A 24129-nucleotide genomic window follows, 5' to 3' on the forward strand; every position below is an offset into this window, starting at 1 on the left:
CCCATTTAAAAAACTGCCAGACAGATCTCCATTGTTACATTCCCATTAACAAGGTGACAATTCTAGTTGCTTTGTACACTGGCCAATATTGAGTGTCATCAGTCTCTGCAACCGCAGACATTCTAATGGGTGTGAAATAGTATCTCATTGTGGTCTTAACTGGCTTATCTCTAATGTCTAGAGATGTTGAGTAACTTTTAACATGTTTATTGGTATTCATATATCTTTTATTGTGAAGTGTCTGTTCAAATAATTCGCCCAGTTTTTTTGTTTGTTTTTAATTGGGATGTTTGTCTTTTTATTGTTGGTTAGGGGATTTCTTTATTTGGTTACAGTTCCTTTGAAGGAAATGAACAGACTGCTCATTTTATTAATGGTATATTTGTGAGTGGAATGTTTTCATTCTGATGTATAGTGTATCAAATATTTCTTCTGTGATTGGTAAGTATTGTGTCATGCATAAGAAATTCTTATCTCAATGTCTTGAAAAGATTCTCCTGTTTCCTTCTAGGTGCTTTATGGTTCTGGATTTTTCATTTAGATTTGTGATCCATATGTAATTTTTTTTTCTTTTCCATTTTATTAACTTGGCACCTTGATCAAAGTCCTATATAGGGGTCTATTTCCAGACTCTTCTGTTGTATTCATCTGTTTTTATGTTTTTATGCCAAATCCAACTATTATTATAGTAAGCCTTGAAATCATATATATATATATATATATATATATATATATATAGCCTCCAACTTAGTTCTATTTTTAGATTTTTTTCCAAAATTGTTTGGGCCATGGGCCAGTCTAGGTTCTGTTCATTTCTACATAATTATCATATTGTTCATTTTTAGAAGCCTAATCTTTTGGCCTAATTAATTTTAACTAGGATGACATCAAATATAAATAGGAATGTTGGGAGGGTGGATATCTCAACCATGATGCATCTTGTCTAAGAACATGGTATATGTCTTGACATACGTTATCTGTAACGTCCTCTCAAAATATTTTCTGTGGTTTTCATGTCAGGGTCTTGCACATTTCTTGCTAGACCTAATTTTAAATAGTTGCTATGTTTTGTTGCTTAAAAATTTGTTTCCCAATGTTTGTGGCTGGCATATAAAATAGGTGGATTTTTTAATATTCACCTTGTGTCTTAGGTCTTTGCCAAATTTGCTTAATAGTTTTAGTAAGTTTTTTTATAGTTTCATAGGGCTTGCTGTGTCCATGAATATATCATCTGTCAATAATAACAGTTTTATTTCTGGTCTCCCATTCTTCTTTGCTCTTTATTCCCTTTTCTTGAGTTATTGACTCACCTAGGACCTCCGGTGCCAGGTTGAATGGAAGTAGAGCAGACATCCCGGCTTATTTCCAGTCTCAGGGAAGCATAATTTAAATTTTCACCATTAAGTGTGATAATTGCTACAGGTTTTTGGAGATGCCCTTTCTGAATTTGAGGGAGAGCCCTTCTATTGCTCTATACTGAGAATTTTTATCATGAAGAGACATAGAACTTTTTCAAATCTGTTGAGATTATTCATATGTCTGCCTCTTCTATTGTTACTGTGGTAAATTTTTGAATGTGAAGCCAACTTTGCATTCCTGAAATAAACTCCACTTGGCTAATGATGTATTATCATTTATATATGTATATTGTATTTTTGCTGGGTTTCATTTGCAAATACTCTGTCCAGGAATTCTCTACATATGTTCATAAGGGATGTTTATATGTTGTTTCCTTATAATACCTCTGCCAGTTTGGGCATCAGCATTATGCTCTTTAAAAGGAATTGGAAAATATTGTATTCTCATGTATTTTGTGAAAGAGTTTACAATAGAAATCACTGGAGATACCATCTGGGCCTGGAGTTTTCTTTGTGGATCATTTTTTAATTATAAATCAATTTCTTTTATATATATATGTAAATACACACACACTGCTCTCTAGCTTTTTTTCTTTTTTTTCTTGCATCACTTTTGAAAATTAGTGTTTTTCAAGGTATTTATCCATTTTATCAAAGTCAGGGACTGGCACATTACAGCCCTCTGGCCACATCTGGTCCAGTGCCTGTGTCTTTGGATGCTTTAACACCACCATGGCTACATGGAGTCGTTTCGATAGAGACCTCGTCTGGACCTTTACAGGACATTTACTTTCAGCCTTGATCTAAGTTTTCAAATGTATTGGTGTGAATTGGTCTTCATTTCTTAACATTATCCTTAGCACATCTGGAGGATCTCCTATCATGTCCCACTTGCATTCCTGGTGTTAGTGATTTGTATTCTCTCTCTCTCTCTCTCTCTCTCTCTCTCTGAAATCAGGCTTTCTCTGTGTTTATCATTTTTATTTACATTTTCAAAGAACTAACCTTTGACTTTGTTGATTTCTGTCTCATATTTCACTGATTTCTGCTTTCTCTTGATGACTTCTGTCTACTTACTTTAATTTGCTCTTTTTCAAGTTTCTAAGGTGGTGGTTTATTGATTATACATCTTTTTTCTTTCTTAATACAAGCATTTGAAGGAAACTTTACAACTTGATGAATAATATTCACTAGAAACCTGCAGAGAAAATCATGCTTAATGGTGAAACTTTGGAATCCTTTCCATTAGTGTCAAGAATGAGGTAGTTCTATGCACTGTCACTGACGTTCATTGCTCAATATTGTGCTGGGTTTAGCAATATGATTAATGGAGAAATAGGAAATGAACAGTGAAAAGGAAGGCCACAAACGGGGGCTCCACAGCACATGCCGTGATGGTGTCAAGAGAGTATGGGACCTGGGTTTCTTCGGCACTTTGCTTTGTTCCAGTTGAAGAGAAAATCCATTGCTTCTGATTCTGCTAAAGTGGAAACATGGGTGGTTTTCAGGATTCGAGATCCTTGTTGCTATTGTTATAAAACGAAAAGAACATTACTTCTGTGTTATGTCCAATTGGAAAGGGATCAAAGGTTTTGGTAGCTGACCCCTCAAGTGCTATAGTAATTACACAGCAAAGTTCGCTGACGACCATAAGCTCAGATCTTACCACTGCAACAGAGGGGCACTTCCAGCTTCTCGGCCATTGTGGCTCAGGTGTGCCTCAGTTGGGAAAATGCCTTGCTAGATGCTGGGGAAATTGCATGCTTCTGCTGCAGGGAAGATGTTCTTCTTGTGTTGTGTTATTTAAGCCTCGAGCATTTAGTGGCATAGTTGTTTAGGTTCACATTATATGGTCTTTTCATACCACACCACCACAAGAGCTGGGTGGGTCAGGACAGAATTGAGAATCAGCCACCATCGTGGATCAAGAACCAGCCCTTTTCTCTGACCTTGAGTCTGTGCCTGAGACCTTCCTTCTTGGTGAGTTCACCATCATCCCACCAAGCAGGTGGCCCTCTTTGTGAACACCTTAGTGTCTTAGACGTCTCTAACATATAAACGTCAGTGGTGGTCATGATTCATGTGGGTTTTTGGGCAAGTGTTTCCATTTGTATCCAAACGAGAATTCATAGGTGGTGGATACCTAGTTATTTCCCTTCATTGCCAGAATCATTATAGGTCAGCTATTGGCTGGCCAACAAGACCTGGTAGTGAATAATAGGTTGTCCACATGGGAAAGTTTTGTGTTTATAAAATGTGCAATAAAATCCTAGAATCAGGTCCTAAATCCTGGTTCCACTGTTTAGAACTGTGTGATCTTGAGCAAATTCTCTTATATAAAGTTGGAATCATGGTCGTACCTTCCTCATGGTGTTATTGTGATGATTAAAATAGAATCATATACATATATGCTTTATGTATACACATACATATGCACACACACAATGCTTATTAAATAGTAAGAGCTCATTAAATATCAGCTCTTGTTATCTGATGCTGCCATCAGAGAGGAAGTAGGTCAACCATGATGAGCTGGTGTTCAGCCCTCTGCACCACTATCTTGTTGGAACGGAAGTGAAGCCTCTGTTGGGAGCCATTTCTCCACCTGTGCTCAGGTCTCTTCTGAAATGGACTCTTGGGATTCCCTGGCTGCCTTTTCTAGTGTGTCTTCCTATTCTCATTCTGTTTCCTTGCTGTCAGCGTTTAAACATTGCCAAGTCTCCCATTGCCTACAAACAAAATAACCAGCGAAAACTCTTCCTAGATGTCACCTCTCCCATTTCTGCTCTTACCCTGTAACTTTTATTTATAACCAAGCTGTTTGACCTAAATATCGATACTTGACTGTTTTATCTTCTCATTCTCATTCCTCTCAATGACCCAGTTCTACCACTTGACTGAGTCCCTTTCTGTGTTGTTGTTGTTAGAAATGCTTCCTCCTATTTTAATCCTCTGTCCTTATTTCATGTCTGTTTGAAATCTACTTCATCATCAATGTCCTGGGCTCTTCAGTTTTCTTTCCTTGCTCCTCTTTGTGTCTGTCCCTTGTGTCTCTGACTTAGGTGCCTGTGTCTTCTCACCACACCACACCTCCCTGCTCATCGCATCTGCTTTTACGGCTGCATCATTTCTTTTGTAAGATGCTCATGACTGTGACCTTCAGCTCGAACCTCTCTCCTGAAGCATGACCAAAAGTATATTGGGCTTTTCCATTGGATGTCTGACAGGCATCTCCAACCTAGAACATGGAAAAGAATATTCGCTCTTCTTCTCAAACCTGCTTCTCCAGTGTTCCCAAGTTCAGAAAAACATACCCATCGTCCTTCATTAGTTGCTCACCTAGAAGCCCATTTGACTTTTCTTTTGCCTGCTGTCCAATCAGCCACCACATCTCTTCAGTTATCCTAAATATATCTGTTCTCACAGTTTCCTCCAGTACTTTGTTAATATCCTGGTCCCAGACACACTTTTTTCTCATCTGGATGACAATAGCATTCTGCTCTCAGATCTTTCTTCTCTAGTCTGGTTTCCCTCCAATTCATCATCCTACGGGTAGAGAAGTCTTGTAAAAACACAAATCTAACTATCACACTTCTTAAAACTCTTCAGCAACATCTCATTGCCCTTGAAGTTCAGACTCCTTAATAAGCCGGCCAAGCCCTGCACGTCCTCGAGCGTATGGTCGACCTGGCCCCTCCCCTCTCCCGTGTGAGACTTGTATCAGTTCCCTGATGAGCTCACCCTGCTGTCTCCTGGCTGTTCACACATGCTGCCTCTGGTGGCTTCCACCCTGCTTTTCTGGGGGGCCAGCCTCTTAGTTTTTTTACATCCTAGTTTATACTCATCCTTTAAGTCTTAGCATAAATACCCTTTCCTCCAAAATGCCTTTCCAAGCCCTTGATGTACTGTCTATCTAGTACACTACCTTGATGTAGTGTACTATCATAGCACTTTCTTTTTACACTAGCAAAAGGATTCTAATTATGTATCTGAGTTCTGCTTTGACTTGTCACCTCTGGAAACAGTCATCACATTTGTGTTACCGTGTCACTGAGAGAAAAAATGTTGATGTGGTATGGATTGTTGCTGCCCGCCCGCCCGCCCTCCTTCCTTCCTTCCTTCCTTCCTTCCTTCCTTCCTTCCTGCATTCATATGATGAGTGTGTGGTGAGATCATGCCTTATGCTGGCCGCTGTACTCGGGATGGGATTGTAGGACTGGAAAAGACAGGTAAGGGCCTTGTTCCTTTAGAGCTTAGAATCAGGTGGAGGAGATAAATAGTAAATAAGGAAATAAGTAAGTGAATGATAGGATACTAGTAAGTACCATGCGGAAAATAAAATAGGAGCCTGTAGAATAATGGGGTGGGGGTCATAGTAAATGGGAAGGCCGATCTGAGGAGGTGATTTTGAACTAAGATGAATGATGAGGGAAAGCCAACTGTATAAAAATAAGAGGGGAAACACCTCCAGGAAGATGAAACCGTTTCTCTGGCCTTGACACAGCCATGGTGGAAGGACACCAAGGCCAGTACAGGTGGAGTGATGTGAGGTAGGAAAGGAGGGGTGGGAGGTCATGGAGGGCTTTGTGCTCATGAAGGGGAGTTTGGATCGTATTTGAGGGTAGGCTTCTTTCTGGCTCCGGATATGTGCTGTGCTTAGGCTCCAGCCAAAGGCAAGGTGTACAAGAAAAAGAGCCACTTGTGTTTCAAGGTGGGGCTAGGCTGTTGACTTGAGGCAGACATCCATGGTCCTCCCAGAACATCACCTAACACTGCTTTGATCGAGGGCAAGAGTAAGTGCTGATTACATGAGACGGTATGTATTTTTTAGAGCTGCCCAGGTATGTTTTATATGTCACAGGCCATAAACAGGTATGCATTTATAGTGTGACCAGATGGTGAGAGTGCCTGAGGCTGCTGCCCCAGTGATAGACATTTTATTACTTTATTTTTGTGGGCACAGAATTTTATTGCTTACAAGAGACCATTGCCAGGAACGTGGAATCCTGAGAGACAACATCAGATCCCCAACATAGGAAGCTGAGCGGATAATGTTGACGAGTTATATTTTTAATCCTCTTTCACTTGACTGAACTTGGGTGACAAATGAATCAATAAAGGAGAAATCACAGGGTGTAGGAGCCTCAGACAAGACAATACATGTGAAAGCACTTGGAATTATAAATGTTCATACAAGGCATAAGATCTTATTACTGTTGCTATAGCCCATTCTTGTTAACCGAATACCAGAACTGGTGTAAGATTTGAGACCATAAAGCCTGGATATCTTGACCCAGATGAGAAAATAGCCAATGCCAAAATACCTCTTTTCTAACCAACATGCGTATGAACTTTGTTGGTAAACTTCGATGTGCATAAGCTAATTACATTCGTTAATGTACTCAGCAAACACTGAGTACATGCTATTGGACAGCCAGCTCCTTAGAGGTCCTGGGGACCAGGTAGTGTACTAGACATTTGCAGATGTGCCTCCGTGGAACCTAAAATCTCAGGTACACTGAATATGGCATATGTGAAATAATGATCACCTCTTGTTTTTTTTTATCATGTGGCTACCTTTTATAGATGTAAAGTATTAAAAGCAGATAAATACTTATAAGGATGTTGTATACTCTGAATGTCTAAAGTACATACTTTTTATTCCTTTGAAACCAACCTTCCATTGGGTTTAAGTCTCTCTTGAATGCCTCTTGGACATGGATTTCTCTACCTCACAGGTGGTAGGTGGCTCTTTAGGGGATGGGACCAGTAAGAGCTCAGGCTCTGAAGGCAGACTATCTGGATTTGAACTAGCCCTCTCATACTAATATGCCTGTGACTCAGTTTCCTCATCTGCAGAGTTAGGATAGTAATTGGTTTTTGTGAAGATTGAATGGAATGATACAGGCAGCCTGGTTAGTGCCTGGCACCTTGCATATTCTAATTGAATGTGAACTGTGCATGTTCTGGTTACTGTCTTTCTGCCTTCCTTCTGCATCCTTACTGGGGTTACATAACCTTCTCCAGTTCAGCTGCCCAGCAGGCTCAGGGAAGTCTGCAGTGCTGGCTGTTTTCTGGGATGTGATAATAGTGCTGTGGGGAGTGTGTTTTTGACAGTAGGCCACAAAGGTTTGAGAGCCTCTGCTGATGTGTCATATTCACTCATTACCAATTCTCTCAGGAGCTAACAGTTTGCAATGGACTGTCCTTTGCAGAGTAAAAAAGGAAGAAGGCAGTACTGTTTTATTCTGTGTTACCCTGAAATAGGGCAGAACTGGGGTGGTTGGGGTTGGCTAAGAAGCCTTGAATAAAGCAGGCGTGCTCTGAATAAATAACCATGCTAACAAAATGACCACCTAAGGGAGTATCTTTAAAAGCTTCCTGACACAATTAACAGTAAGAAATACTTTGTATCAGATCTAGTTTATACACATTATGTATACATACTCAACAGTCTGAAACTGAAAATTTCACAAAACAATACATATTCTTCTGTAATGCACCATTTTCTATTCCCTGTCATTCCATTTCGTTCCCTTGCATTCTGTGAAAAGAGACCTGTAGTTTGAAAAATATTGATATAAGAAATCAATGAACCTAAGAATAGGGATGTAAGAAGAATTAGAGCAATAGTCTTCAGCTATACATTGTAAATATTTTCCTACTAACCTATCTGCTATGCAAACACAAACAAAAAATACCCCCAAATAATGGGGTACCTGGACGGCTCAGTCGGTTAAGCATCCAACTCTTGGTTTCAGCTCAGTTCATGATCTCAGGGTCGTGGGATCGAGCCCCACATCAGACTCCACACTCAGCCAGGGTCTGTTTAAGGATTCTTTCTCTCCCTCTCTCTGCCCATCCATCGTGCACTCTCTCTCTTTCTCTCTCAAATGAATAAATAAATCTTTAAAAACAAAACCCCAAATAACAAAAACCAAACAAAAAGACGACTTGATATTTAGTTCTTCATGTACTTTTAGAGGTAAGCTCAGTTTGACCTTTTACAATTTGTCATCTTGTCTATCCCAGCAAAGTTGTGGACTCAACGTCATGAGGATGAAGAGTCAGTCCCGTGCAGCCGGGAAACCCTGCTGCTAACCTCTGGCTTTGTCATCACGCAGTTGCCTGCCTTCTTGAGTGTCAGCTCAAGGGCATGGGGGTGGGGGTTATAATATTTATTGTACTCAAGTAATTAATTTAGTAACATCCCTTCCTCTCTCTCCTCCCCCCAGGTTGTTTGAGGGCTAGCTGAGGTACATATTTGAAAAGGTTTTGTAAACTAGAGGGGTCTTCACAGATAAGACTGTTGGGCTGTTAGACTCTATATTTGTAATCTTTATCTTTTTACACAATTTCTTCTAGATTTCTCAGTTGAATACCCTGATTGCACTTTTACTGGGAGAACTCCTACCTGGAGACCGTCAGAAGATCATGACCATTTGTACCATTGACGTCCATGCCAGAGATGTGGTGGCCAAACTTATTTCTCAGAAGGCAAGTTCTTCATAGAAATGCCATGTCTTTTTTTGTTGTTTCCTAAAAGTGGTTTTTATTATTAAGAGTACTTCTGAGGAAGTCATTTTTTTATGTTGTGTATTTTTAATGAGTCCTGTGAAGTGAGTTGTACTTACTAAGAGTGACTTTGATTTGAGTTACCTAATTATCTTCATGAGAGTTAGCCCAAGTGGTGTCCCACAGAGTTCCTCCAAGTCAGGAACTTCTAATACACATCATCCAAATAATTAACCCAGGATAGGAGAACCTCGTGAAGTCACCGTGTTCATTTCCCTGCCTTCAGACTTTGCTGCATGTCATCATCTTGGTCCTTTGGCCTGTGATTATGACCTGTGTGGCTTCCAGCCTATAGCATAAAGATTGTCATTTAAACCATCTCTGTGTGCCTTTGCTTTGAAGAAAGACAAATATTGGTCACCCCTTGTCTTTTTAAGCCTAATGACAGATTTTAGAGAAGTCATTTTCTAATCTGTCCAGGGCATTAATATCATTATCTCTTTACAAAGCCTTTGTGTCTCTTAAATACCGGCAGTGTTTAACGTGAAAGAATTTTCTCAGCTTTCTTCTAAAATACGTTCCTACTTAGAAAAGTCACAAGTGTGTTTGTCTCCTGAACAACGTTGGCTTATCATGCCTATCAGCTGCTTTCTCCACACCCCTTTTGTTGTCTCGGGGGGGTGGTACTCTAAAGCAAGACTGTTTCTTTCTCAATTTTGAATGCATGTATGTGTTTTGAGATGCTTCTTGTTGTTTTGCTAGTTGTTTTTCAATTTACTAAAATCAAAGTGAATTTTAATTCTCTCCAGAGAGTGCAAGCAGTACTTGGTGTAAGCCATAAACGTAAAAAAAATTCTTCATCCAAGTTCTGGACCTTTAGTGAATAATGTTTAATTGCTAATCCAAAACTGATCCTTGCAAAATGCCACTTACTGTGTATTCTCATTTTGATAATGAACCATTGATAACTACTCTAAATATGACCTTGTACCTTCTTACATATTATGTTTTATCAGTGGTGATTACTTGCAGTAGGATTAATTATGATTTAAAACATGTCCTTTGTATTCAAAGAGGTAAAGATTTTGCCTAATTTCTGATCATTTAATATGCACAAATGTACAGTGTTGACATTTATGTAGCTGTCAGAACATGTAGTAGATAATAACTTTGGTAACTTAAATGGTCCCTGAGAAATCCTAGGGTCACAAATGTATGAGACTGAAATTATTTTTTCAAAGTGGAAAAAGAATGGATAGGCTTGAGTAAGATAAAAAATAACAATGAAAAAAATACTGTAATTTGATTGACTGAAAAACAAAGTGGGAAATCTCTGTCCTAAAAGTAAAACTGGCTTTAGAATGGACTTTGTTGAAGGTACAGTTTGTTGCTATCTCTGACACGCAGAAATGACGGATTATGTGTTTGACTATGGAGTGTATTTTTCCATCTGATTTCAGTGATACGAGTATAAAGTTAGAAAAGTGATCAGATCCCCTAGACTGATTCATAAAAGGGGGGAAAAAGCCTTGCTTGAACAAATTGATGTTGTTTTACAGTAAAAGCCTTCTTAAAATGAAGACTTATGACATGTATTTCTGATTGAGTATTGAACCATTTACATGCAACTACAACATGCAATAGCATACAAGACATGGCCCTTTTGTGAAAGTCTTAGAGATGCAAATCAGCAGGATTGGTTGGATTAATAATTTGTTGCCTCAAAATGATCAGTGTCCTGTGTGTAATGATCATGTGATGTTTTCAGGTTGTCAGTCCCCAAGCCTTTGCCTGGCTGTCCCAACTTCGTCACCAGTGGGAGGACGTCCAGAAGCACTGCTTTGTTAATATTTGTGATGCCCAGTTCCAGTACTTCTATGAATATTTAGGAAACAGTCCTCGGCTAGTGATCACTCCTCTAACTGATAGGTAAGAGTGAGAAGTTGGAGTCAGATGGGAAAAAGCGAGCTGGAAAAGTCCCCTAGTCTGGGTAAAGGTGTGTGAGTGAGATGGAACTGAAATAAGTAAGAGAAAATGATGAACAAACTAGAAAGGTATGAAAGCTATGTGTAAATGAACTAATGAAGCGACATAGTAAACGTTGACTTTAGTTAGAGATAAGTTAAAGAGAACCAAATTAGAGAAGCAGAAGTATACTAGATGGTATATAAATCATGAAATCATGAGCAGATTAATATGGCGGAGGGCAGCACTCTTGATCACTGAGTCCATTCTCTCTGATTATCTATGGCTAACATCCTGATACCAGGGTTTGTAACCACCTCCCACCCCCGAATCCCTTTATCAAAAGTGTAAACATAGGAATTGCCTACATGGTGATTCATTTTTGAAGGGTTACCTACAGTGAAAGGAAGAAAAGAGCAGGAACATCTGTTAAATGATTTAACCAACACTTAGGAAGCACGGTGCTGAGTACTCCTCCAGAATTAAACAGGCAGGGTTCCTGATCTCATAGAATGCGCTTTCTAGTTGACTGTGGCATGTGAGTGTCTGGGAATGAAGAGGAATAATAAACAAGTTAACCAAGTTATTTTAGATGATTATATATGCTATGACTAAAATAAAACAGGGTGATACGTTACACAGTATCTTGAATGGAGAGTCCACTATAGATTGTGTGAGTTGGGACCTAAATGATACCAGGGAAGCTTTGCAAACATCCTGGGGCAGAAAGTGACAGGCAGAGACAAGTGCAAAGTTGCTAAGATGGGAAGGAGATGGCCAGTTCAAGAGATGGATACAGAGCCAGAGCATGGAACATGTCAGTGCTACCTAGAGCAATCTACACATTCAGGGCAATCCCTATCAAAATACCATCAACTTTTTTCAAAGAAATGGAGCAAATAATCCTAAAATTTGTATGGAACCAGAAAAGACCCCAAATAGCCAGAGGAATGTTGAAAAAGAAAAGCAAAGCTGGTGGCATCACAATTCCGGACTTCAAGCTCTATTACAAAGCTGTCATCATCAAGACAGTATGGTACTGGCACAAAAACAGACACATAGATCAGTGGAACAGAAGAGAGAGCCCAGATATGGACCCTCAACTCTGTGGTCAGCTAGTCTTCAACAAAGCAGGAAAGAATGTCCAATGGAAAAAAGTCTCTTCAATAAATGGTGTTGGGAATATTGGACAGCCACATGCAGAAGAGTGAAACTGGACCATTACCTTACACCACACACAAAAATAGACTCAAAATGGAGAAAAGACCTAAATGTGAGGCAGGACTCCATCAAAATCCTTTAGGAGAACATAGGTAGCAACCTCTTTGACCTAAGCCACAGCAACTTCTTCCTAGACACATCGCCAAAGGCAAGGGCAGCAAGGGCAAAAATGAACTACTGGGACTTCATCAAGATAAAAAGCTTTTGCACAGCAAAGGAACCAGTCAACAAAACCAAAAGATAACCGAGAGAACGGGAGAAGATATTTGCAAATGACCTATCAGAGAAAGGGCTAGTATCCAAAATCTATAAAGAACTCATCAAACTCAACACCCAAAGAACAAATGATCGAATCAAGAAATGGGCAGAAGACATGAACAGACATTTTTCCGAAGAAGACATCCAAATGGCCGACAGACACATGAAAAAGTACTCAACATCGCTTGGCATCAGGGAAATACAAATCAAAACCATAATGAGATGTCACCTCACACCAGTCAGAATGGTTAAAATTAACAAGTCAGGAAACGACAGATGCTGGCGGGGATGCGGAGAAAGGGGAACCTTCCTACACTGTTGGGAATGCAAGCTGGTGCAGCCACTCTGGAAAACAGTAGGGAGGTTCCTAAAAAGGTTGAAAATAGTTACCATACAACCCAGCAATTGCACTATTGGGTATTTACTCCAAAGATACAAATGTAGGGTTCCGGAGGGGTACATGCACCCCGGTGTTTATAGCAGCAATGTCCACAATAGCCAAACTGTGGAAAGAGCCAAGATGTCCATCGACAGATGAAGGGATAAAAAAGATGTGGTGTGTGTGTACACACACACACACTGGAATATTATGCAGCCATCAAAAGGAATGAAATCTTGCCATTTGCAACAACGTGGATGGAACTGGAGGGTATTATGCTGAGTGAAATAAGTTAATCAGAGAAAGACATGTATCATATGATCTCACTGATATGAGGAATTCTTACTCTCAGGAAACAAACTGAGGGTTGTTGGAGTGGTGGGGGGTGGGAGGGATGGGGTGGCTGGGTGATAGACATTGGGGAGGGTATGTGCTATGGTGAGCGCTGTGAATTGTGTTAAGACTGATGAATCACAGACCTGTACTCCTGAAACAAATGATACATTATATGTTAATTAAAAAAAAATAGAGAGCCAGTGTGGCTCAAGCTTGTCAAGGGAGAGGGGGTTACCATTACTAGAAGTTCATTGCCACTTGACTCTAAGTCAGTATACACACAGAGTCAGAATGCTGTAGAGATAAGGATCTGTCACATTAATAAGGAATTCCCTATCAGTATTTCAGCCTCTGCTGAATTACTTGGTGGTGGGGAAGCCTATTGACTCATTGGCATTCCTGAAAGGAAAAAACATCTCAAAATCACAGGAGTGTTTCCAGTTATGCAGTATATAACCGTATCATACAATTTATCTGGGAGTGAAAGTGTAGACAGTTTTAAATATGTCAGTAAAGCTGGCTTCTGTTGATGGTCCTGGGAAGTCCGTGAGATTCTGCCACAAGCTTTGTGATTGTTCTTGTTTGTATTAATCTGCTCATGAGTTCATCACTGATAAATTGTAATTCTGGGTTTTGTTGTTGTTTTGTTTTTGTTTGTTTTAAGATTGAGAGAGAGCATGCCTGAGCATGCAAATGCAGGGGGAGGGTCAGAGGGAGAGGGAGAAAGAGAATCTCTAGCAGATTCCCTGCTGAGCCCAGAGCTTGATGTGGGGCTCGATCCCATGACCCTGGGATCATGACCTGAGCCGAAACCAGGAGTCGGACGTTTAACCAACTGAGCCGTCCAGGCGCTCCTGTAATTCTGTTTTTCTAATTCACTTCTCTTTAACTTGTCTCTAACTGAAACTCAGTGTTCACTATCTTAATTGGTTAATTTATGTACATCTTCCAGTGTGAGACATTAAAACTTGTACCTTGACAAAATCACTTGAGAATCGTCAAAACTGCAGACGCTAAGAGTCTACCGCGTCCGCGCCATGATAAATAAAGCTGAGAAGAAGGGAGGCATGGGCTGTAGGAGGAAGAGACACTTGAAAGTGTGCCAATATGTGAGGACTAATAGCTTATTGGCTTTTTGATTTAAAAAAAATCACTATGTGGTTTGTTTGCCAGTTAAAAGGAAGCTGAATGTTCCTTTTGATGGAGTGAGTGGTGCTGCAAATGTTCACTTTGCATACATTTCTTTTCCATTTCACTTTTTGGGTTGTTTACTAGTTCTTTACCTTCACACAGTAATGCCTTTCAGACGTGCTGATCACATCTCACTTGATGTTGACCTTCCCTCTGTGGGGTAGGCGGGCTGCTTGCCTGTGTGGGCGGGTTGAGAGACGGAGGTCAACAGCATGTAACTGAGAGAGTTAGGAGCAGGAGCACAGGTGGACTGGTTAGGAGCACAGAAGGCTGAGCTGTTACCAAGAGACCCAAGATAGAACGGCTGCAGTTCCACAGAGGCTGGTGTGACACTTGGGTCACAGTCCAGAGGAGAGCGGTTCCACAGTATAGCCCGGCACGTGGCCAACATGCCACATGTGACTTCCACCTTCATGTCAGCCAGGGAACAAGGGCAAAACATCTAGACAGGGGTGTTGTGGGATTTGTACATGGCATCTCAGCACAGAATATGTTGCTTGGAGCTTGGTCACTGGGCAGCTCCTGACTGGAAGGTGGTACGAAAGGTCATCAGCAGATAGACAGCCACGCGTCCAGCCAAAACTTGGAACTATGAGAAAAGATGCTGAGGGGATAGTCTGCACTATAAAAAACGCTGTAATTCCTAGTTCAGGGGTCTTTCCATTCCAGATGCATTGTAAGGAGCAATTAAACATGTGCCAGCCATAAAATACAGAAACGATTTACATTTTCCTAAGGAACTGCTTCTGTTTGCATTGTACTCTGAATTTCTTAAGGCATTTGCCTTGGGCATTCTTAATATAGACCTACAATAAACCTCATATTCAGGAGAAATCTGAGGCATGCTGATGTCAAAAGACTTATTTAAGATTAACATCATCTGATGATTGGCAAAGTAGACCCTGGTCCCTGGTCTTCAGACCTGATGCGAATGTCTTTTTATTAGATCCACTGTCTGTACTAAGACAAAATTAATTTATGGAAACCTCATAGTAGATCCTTGACGTTTGTTAGTGTTTTTTCTTTTACAAGTATCAAATTCTTGGGGTGCTGGGTGGCTCAGTTGTTAAGCGTCTGCCTTCAGCTCAGGTCATGATCCCAGGGTCCTGGGATCGAGCCCCACATCGGGCTCTCTGCTCCGCGGGAAGCCTGCTTCTCCCTCTCCCACTCCCCCTGCTGTGTTCCCTCTCTCGCTGTCTCTCTCTCTCTGTCAAATAAATAAATAAATAAATCTTTAAAAAAATATATCAAATTCTTTGTTTTTTAAATTTTTTTTATTATATCACCATACATTACATCATTAGTTTTTGATGTAATGTTCCATGATTCATTGTTTGCGTGTAACACCCAGTGCTCCATTCAGTCCGTGCCCTCTTTAATACCCATCACCAGGCTAACCCATCCCCTCACCCCCTCCCCTCTAGAACCCTCAATTTGTTTCTCAGAGTCCATAGTCTTTCATGGTTGGTCTCCCCCTCCAATTTCCCCCTTCATTTTTCCCTTCCAGCTATCTTCTTTTTTTTAACATGTAATGTTAAAAAATGTTTTTTAACATGTAATGTGTTATTTTTTTCAGAGGTACAGGTCTGTGATTCAACAGTCCCACACATCTCACAGTGCTCACCATAGCACATACCCTCCCCAATGTCTATCACCCAGCCACCCCTTCCCTCCCATCCCCCACCATTCCAGCAACCCTCAGTTTGTTTCCTGAGATTAAGAATTCCTCATATTAGTAAGATCATATGATACATGTGTTTCTGTGATTGACTTATTTCGCTCAGCATAATACCCTCCAGTTCCATCCACGTCGTTGTTGCAAATGGCAAGATTTCATTCCTTTTGATGGTTGCATAATATTCCAGTGTGTGTGTGTGTGTGTGTGTGTGTGTGTGTGTGTGTGTGTGTATCATCGTTTTTATCCCTTCATCTGTCGATGGACATCTCGGCTCTTTCCATAGTTTGGCTATTGTGGACATTGCTGCTATAAACATTGGGGTGCACGTACCCCTTTGGATCCCTACATTTGTATCTTTGGAATAAATACCCAATAGGGCAATTGCTGGGTCGTATGGTAACTCTATTTTCAACTTTTTTAGGAACCTCCCTACTCTTTTCCAGCGTGGCTGCCCCAGCTTGCATTCCCACCAACAGTGTAGGAAGGTTCCCCTTTCTCCGCATCCCCGCCAATATCTGTCATTTCCTGACTTGTTAATTTTAACCATTCTGACTGGTGTGAGGTGATATCTCAGTATGGTTTTGATTTGTATTTCCCTGATGCCAAGCGATGTTGAGTACTTTTTCACGTGTCTGTCAGCCATTTGGATGTCTTCTTCGGAAAAATGTCTGTTCATGTCTTCTGCCCATTTCTTGATTTGATCATTTGTTCTTTGGGTGTTGAGTTTGATGAATTCTTTATAGATTTTGCGTACTAGCCCTTTATCTGATATGTCATTTGCAAATATCTTCTCCCATTCTCTCGGTTGTCTTTTGGTTTTGTTGACTGGTTTCTTTGCTGTGCAAAAGCTTTTTATCTTGATGAAGTCCCAGTAGTTCATTTTTGCCCTTGCTGCCCTTGCCTTTGGCGATGTGTCTAGGAAGAAGTTGCTGTGGCTTAGGTCAAAGAGGTTGCTGCCTATGTTCTCCTTTAGGATTTTGATGGAGTCCTGTCTCACATTTAGGTCTTTCCTCCATTTTGAGTCTATTTTTGTGTGTGTTGTAAGGAAATAGTCCAGTTTCATTCTTCTACATCATTAGGTTTTGATGTAGTGTTCCATGGTTCATTGTTTGCATATAACACCCAGTGCTCCACGCAGAATGTGCCCTCCTTAATACCCATCACCAGGCTAACCCATCCCCCCACCCCCCTCCCCTCTAAAACCCTCAGTTTGTTTCTCAGAGTCCATAGTCTCTCATGGTTCGTCTCCCCCTCCGATTTCCCCCCTTCTTTTTTCCCTTCCTACTCTCTTTTTTTTTAATTAACATATAATATTTGTTTCAGGGGTACAGGTCTGTGATTCATCAGTCTTACACAATTACCAGCACTCACCATAGCACAGACCCTCCCTGATGTCTATCACCCAGCCACCCCCTCCCCCCCCCCCCCCCCCCCCCCCCCCCACCCCCTTTTTTTCCTTTAATTGCCTCTTATAGTTTGTTTCCCTCTCTGGTTTCGTTCGTTTTATTTTTCCCTCCCTTCCCTTATGATCCTCTGCCTTGTTTCTCAAATTCCTCATATCTGTGAGATCATATGATATACAAGTATCAAATTCTGTCTTTGCATAATTCTCCTCAGTCTGAGAACCTCTGAATCTTTCCTGCAAAAATAGGTATTTTCAAAATCTAAATTCATGTGGCAACACATTCAAAATGAGTTCCTGACATATATTTTAATGTAGCAAATTGTCATTTGTGTATTTGCTTTGTGCATTGAAATATGTATATATTTGCATACTCTGCATGTGTATTTACATATCTCTTAATGTATTCATTAAATAGCAGTTTAATGAAGTTGATGTTTAATTCATTCATCATCCAAGATTTCTGTTTTTCTTTTATAAACAATAGTTTGGAATGTCATCTGCCATATTAATAGTATCTCTGCCTAGACACATCAGAAATTCAGTAGCATTGGGAATCAAGTGTTACTTGTATTGATGCATAGTTCTTAGGAAATGAGACAAAGCAGTACATGCTTTATATTTTTAAATAGCCAACCTAAAATTAAATTTGATATAAAATACTATTCTGACTCTTGTTATTGCCGTGAACAAATTGTGGGTATATCAATCAGTATTGTGTGTTAGTAACACATTCTAGAGCCTGATTATCTTAAACTAAAGAAAAAGTTAGATTGCCTGTAGTGTTCTCTAAAAATCTCATATCAGACTGTAATATTTGTGCTGTCAATGGTTTAAAGGTGTTACATCACTTTAACTCAATCACTTCATTTAACCATGAGTGGAGCTCCAGCTGGCCCAGCCGGTACAGGGAAAACAGAAACCACAAAAGATCTTGGACGTGCCCTTGGCATGATGGTTTATGTATTCAACTGCTCAGAGCAAATGGACTACAAAGTGAGTGAGTTAGAAAATGTTACCTTCTAACAATATTATCCCCGATTTGGAATGATTGAAACGAAGAGCTCAAAACCCTCTTCTGTGAAATTGTTAATGCCTTGCTCTATGATTTAGTCCATAGGAAATATCTATAAGGGATTGGTGCAGACAGGGACTTGGGGCTGCTTTGATGAATTCAATCGAATTTCTGTGGAAGTCCTATCCGTGGTGGCCGTGCAGGTGAAACTGATACACAATGCCATCAGAAACAGGAGAGAGAGGTGAGTAGCGCATGGCTTCTTTCTGTTGTTGCCAATAGAAAGAGGAACACGAGGTCAGGCAGTCACCCTCACCCTGCCCTTTTATTGATGCCTCTCGCTGTCTCAGGAAGTGGATAAAAGAAGAGATACTGGTTTATTTTGAAGAATGAGTTTGAATAACCTCCCATTTTTTTATTAGTGTTTTTTAATTGTTGAATAAACAAGAGCATACTACATTAATACTGCAAAAATAAACACCCTTGACAGTGCTGAATCCAGCTACCAGTTCTCAGTTGTGATCTGACTTGACCTTCTGGTGACATTGGACACACCTGGTCCCTCCCTTCTGCAGGGCACACTTCTTCACGGAGGTTCCAGGACACCACCGTCCTCCTGGTTTTCTCCCACCCTCAGGGATGCTCCTGGGCTCATTTCTTCTCCTTTACAAATTTGGCAAACAGTGGCTACCATACGGATGACGATGATAACTAAATACAGAGCACTTGGACAAGTATCTGACACATAGCAAGCACTGTGTCAGGGTTTGCTGTTATTTTTTCTTGTTAGTATTTCCTGACCTTATTGATACTAGATGCCACAGGCCTCAGTCTTTGGGTCTCATTCCCTTCGTGATTTCACCCCACCATGTGGCTTTGAGAATCACCTGTTTGCTGCTGGCTGCCAGATGCCCAGACTTTGTTTCCCTGATACCTACATCTCCGAAGACTGTGCCTGTAGGGGCATCTCAAGACTCCACTTGATGTCGTGTGGGCCTGTTAGATTTAATAGATCCAAAATCAAAATCCTGGTCTCTCCAGCAACACCTGTTTGCTCATTGTTCCCTCACAGTGGGTTACACCCACGCACTCTACTAGTTCCTCAGTTACTTAAGAAACTTCCCAGTATCTCCAGAGCCTAAGAACTTCTCAACATGATGCCATACTCTAAAAGATAAAACATGACTGGCACTTGGGGTCTGATGGCTTAATTTGAGAAATAAGTATTATAGAGGTGTCTGGGTATCTCAGTTGGTTAAGCATCCGACTCTTGGTTTTGGCTCAGGTCATGATCTCACGGTCATGAGGTTGAGCCCTGCATCAGGCTCCGTGCTCGGTGGGGCGTCTGCTTGTCCCTCTCCCTCCCCCTCTCTTCCTCCCTGTGATGGCTCTATCTCTGTAAAAAAAAAAAAAAAAAAAATTTTAATCTTAAAAAATACAAATATTATAGTACTCAATTGTGTTTTTCCTTGTAACATTTTTGTATACAAGGCAATCACGTTTTTCTGGCCTACTCACTTACCCCCCTTCTTAGGGTATTTTGCTCAGCCAGCTGTCTTGTCCACAGGAACATTGCAGTCTCCCAGTGAGGGAAGGATTATCTAGCCCCTTGAAACTATGACTCTATTATAGAGGTTTCCCATTATTGTAGATAACATCTGGATTTTCCACCTCCTAGAAAACCTCTCAGTTCTTCTGCATGGCTCTGGGATATCAGTTGTCTGTGACCACATGTCTGCTGCCTTACCTGCCCCTACTCTAAGGCCACGTTAGAGAAGGTAGATTCTTTCCTCTTTGACACCCCCCCCAGCATATTTTTAGTTTTTAGTAAAAAACTTATCATTTGATGTAATCCAGGTGTTATTTGAGACCATCCTTTCTAATGAAGACTTATATAACTGATCCCTGCAAGGATTTCTGGACACTCCCAACCATGCTCATCGATAGTTTCCTTCTTTGTCCATGTCTGTGTATATGTGAATTGAACCTGTTCATCTCATGCTAGCCCCTGGACAGGTGGCTAGGATTCTTCAGGATTTCATGCATTTTATTACGTGCTCTTTATATCTGAGGATTTAATCGGTGGGACCTCGCCTCAGTGATCTTCCTAGAACTCTTTCACTGCTTCCCCCGTGCAATCATCGCTAACACCTTTTGAGTATTTGCCATATTCTAGGCATTGTCCTTTTAGCCATTTATATGCATAATCTCTTTTAATCCTCCTATAATCCCATAATGTGGGTAATATTCTTATCCACCCCCCCTTACCTTCTTATGAGCTGAGGGAATTGGCACATGTCTAAAGTGATAGAGCTGGTCTCTGAACACTCACTGTCTGGCCCCGGAGCTCGCTGTCCTAACCACCACGCTATTCTGTCTCTCCGTGGTAGTCGGCAGTTAGGTGCTGAATAAAAGGGAGGAAAGGTGGGAGGGAGTGAAGGGGGGAGGGTTAGCAAATAGACGAAATCAAGACTGAACAAAGAAGCCACTCTCTCCTCTTAACGTGAGTATTTTCTATCTTTGCAGTATCTCATTCAAGGAATCGCAGCCCACAATAAAGGCAGAAATGACATCACCTTTCAATAACTGTTAAAGTAGTCAAGTCCTCATTTTTATATTCCAGCCTATATGGCTGTGCTAAAATAGAAAAGAGTACTTGCCATATTTGTAACTCTTGGCAGGGAAGGGAGTGCATTTTTTAATAAACATGCTTCAAAACCTCTTCAGAATATGCATGCATATGAGTTTTAAAGAAAATCACTGGGAATCAACAGCTCCCTAATAATTTGCATTTTGCAGTGGTTTGCATTTGTCAATGTGTATTCACATTCAGGGACCCCATTTAATTCCGTCAACATTCTTCTTGCGGTAGATTTGTATTTCTTGGGGAAGCCATCACACTGAAGCCATCAGTTGGAATATTTATTACTATGAACCCAGGATATGCTGGTCGAACCGAATTACCGGAAAATCTCAAAGCTCTTTTCAGGCAAGTGTTAAGCTTTGTGGTTTAGCATCTGGAACACTCATGCCACCTAACGTTGCTGGTTTGCACTGTTAAATGATTTGTTTTTCCTTGAGAATTCCTATGGAAAACCCTTATTATTTCTTTGGGATTCCCTGATAGAGAGAACTTTTATCATGATAAATTAACTCTTTTGAAATACAAAGCCAGAACTTAAAAATCATTACTTAAAAGTTACATGGTACGTTTGAACACTTAATTACCAGCTCTTTTGTGATAATATCTTTATTATTATATTATATATAATATTATTATTAAAGTTTTTACCAGTTATGAAATATTTGGAAAATATAGAAAAGAATAAAGAAAAAGTGACAGTTTTACCACCAAGAAATGATGATGGTTGTATTTTTTTCTGGTCTCTTTTATAATTTAGATTTTATGGAGTTAAGATATGAAGTTAGGTATGATTTTTATTTATTTCTGATTTAATATTTTGACATAAGCAGTTGATTGCATTATTGGAAATTCCTTGGAAATGCTCTTCTGTGTAGCTTCAAAATAGTCTCTCTCATGGATTATCCATAATTTTCTTAACCATTTCCTATTGTCTGACATGAAGGGTTTGTGTTTTTCTTTTCAGTTTTTCCTCAGGCTATAAACATCTCTTCGCATGAAGAGTTACCTATTTCAGACTATTGCCCAGAACAGATACCTACCTGTGGAACTACCTGGTGAAAGATTAAAATATCTCTTGATGACCTGTTTTCCAAAAGTGTTTCACCAATATATACACTCATTAACAGTCTGTCAGAGAAGCTGTGCTGTATCTGAACCAGTTAGGTTTAACTCCTATTGTAAATCAACGTTGTTCAGCTGTCATTTCCTATAAGAAAATGCATGTATCTAGGGGTACAAACTATGAAAACATCACCACAATCTAGATACAGAATATTTCTGACGCAACTGGAAGTTGTCTTGTGCCTCTTTGAAGTGAATCCCCCACATACCCCAGGATCTGCCTTCTGGGCGCTGAGATTAAATTTGCCTTTCTCAGAGTTCATGTCAAGTGAAACCATACAGTGTGTACTTGTTTGTGTAGCCTCTTTCCTTGAACATTAAGGTGTGGGGATTCCTCCAAGTTGAGTATCGCAGTAGTTCCTTTCTGCAGCTGGTTAGTATTCTGTTGTGGAGACATACTACAATTGGTGTATCCATTCACCACTTGATGGACATTTGGGTTGTTTCCAGTTGGGGGCTCTTAGGAATAAAGCTGCCTTGAACATTCATCTGTGATCTTTGTGTGAACATACCTTTTCTTGTGGGTAAATATTTATGAATGACAGTCTCATGGCAAATGTGTGTTTGACGTCATCAGAATCGGCCCATCTGGTTTCTAAGGTGGTTGTGCTGTGTTACGGTTTCACCATCAGCGTGTAAGAAGTCCACGTGCTCTGCGTTCTTATCAAAACTTAGCATATTTAGTGTTGTTAGTTTTAGCCCATCTCGTAGATATATAGTGGTATGTCATTGTGGGTTTAGTTTGCTGCATTTCCATGATGACTAATGAGGTTGAACATTTTCTCACGTAGCGTGCTGGCCATTCCCACACTTCACTTCTGTGAAGTGCTGTACTGTGTGTGTTTCCTTTGTTAAATTCATATATTTATGATTTTTTTTAATTTTTTAATTTTTCTTAATGGTGTCCATCAAAGGTAAAATCTTTAAATTTGATGAAATGCTGATTATCAATTTGTTTTTTAAAATAGGCTAGTGAAGAATGTTTGACTAGTCCCACATTGCAAAAGTTTTCGAGTATGTTTTCTTCCAGAAGTTTTGTTTTATAATTTTCCTGTGGTTTTCTCCTTCTTTGTGTTAATGTGCTGGATGATATCGATTGATTTTTCAAATGCTAAACAATTCTTCAATGTTGCATTCCTGGGATAAACTCCACTTGGTCAGGAGTTACTAGTTTTCTATTTGTTGCTGGGTTCAATGTGCTACTACTTTGTTAAGGACTTTTAAATCTATGCCAGGGGGGAATACTGGTCTGTAGTGTCCTTTCTTGTAATATCTTTATCTGGTTTTGGCATTAGGGTGATGCTGACCTTGTATAATGAATTGGCAGTTTTCTTGTCTGTTTTCTTCCGAGTTTGTGTAGGATTGGTATTATTTACCCCTTAAATATATGATAGAATTAATCAATGAAGCCATCTGGGCCTAGATTTTTCTTTGTGGCAGTTTTTTCATTGCTAAACTCAATTTCTTTTATAGATACAGTCATTCAGATTTTTTCTCCTTCTCGAATTAGTTTTGATAATTTGCATCTTTTAAGAAATCTCTCCACATTATCTAGATTATTGGATGCATTGACATTAATTTGTTCACGATATTCCCTTATTATCAGTAATGAGGTCCTGCAGTCCGTGTGTGTCCTGGGTCATTTGTGTCTTCTCTCCTTTTCTTGCTTTGTTGAGCTAGAGGCTTATCCGTTACATTTTTACCCAGGTCTCTGGTGTTCACAGTCTGTATTGTTATTCACTGTCTGCCTTCAAAAGGATACACTACTTAACATATAATGTAAGAACCTCTGGTTTTTAGCATGATTTCTCTTGACTCTTTTAAGGTTAAAATTTTCTTGTCCATCCATCTATTAAACCATGTTTTATTTGTATTTTCTTCTCATTTTTATACTTTTTAAATGTACTTTATTTTTTGAGAACTTGTTTTGGCAGATAACAGGAGTATTTAAACTGAATTCTTTTCCCAGTCAACTACTCTAACGCCATTTACCAAATGTTTTCCTTTCCTCCTAAACCAGCTTTGTCTAGCATAGCAGCTCTATA

General features: G+C 40.0%; 1 protein-coding gene across 1 annotated transcript in view; it reads left to right on the forward strand.

Moving 5' to 3' along the window:
• Positions 1–24129, forward strand: part of DNAH11 (dynein axonemal heavy chain 11) — a 320004-nt gene that overhangs the window by 114128 nt on the left and 181747 nt on the right. Inside the window, exons 31-35 of the mRNA XM_073898943.1 lie at positions 8724–8855; positions 10642–10802; positions 18143–18299; positions 18417–18562; positions 21191–21307. Of these exons, the coding sequence (XP_073755044.1) occupies positions 8724–8855; positions 10642–10802; positions 18143–18299; positions 18417–18562; positions 21191–21307 (713 nt within the window). The remainder of the gene's footprint in view (positions 1–8723; positions 8856–10641; positions 10803–18142; positions 18300–18416; positions 18563–21190; positions 21308–24129) is intronic.

Source organism: Callorhinus ursinus, unplaced genomic scaffold (assembly GCF_003265705.2).
Source record: "Callorhinus ursinus isolate GAN/ISIS: 27379988/994484 unplaced genomic scaffold, GSC_fseal_2.0 scaffold12, whole genome shotgun sequence".
NCBI classification, from domain to species: Eukaryota; Metazoa; Chordata; class Mammalia; order Carnivora; family Otariidae; genus Callorhinus; species Callorhinus ursinus.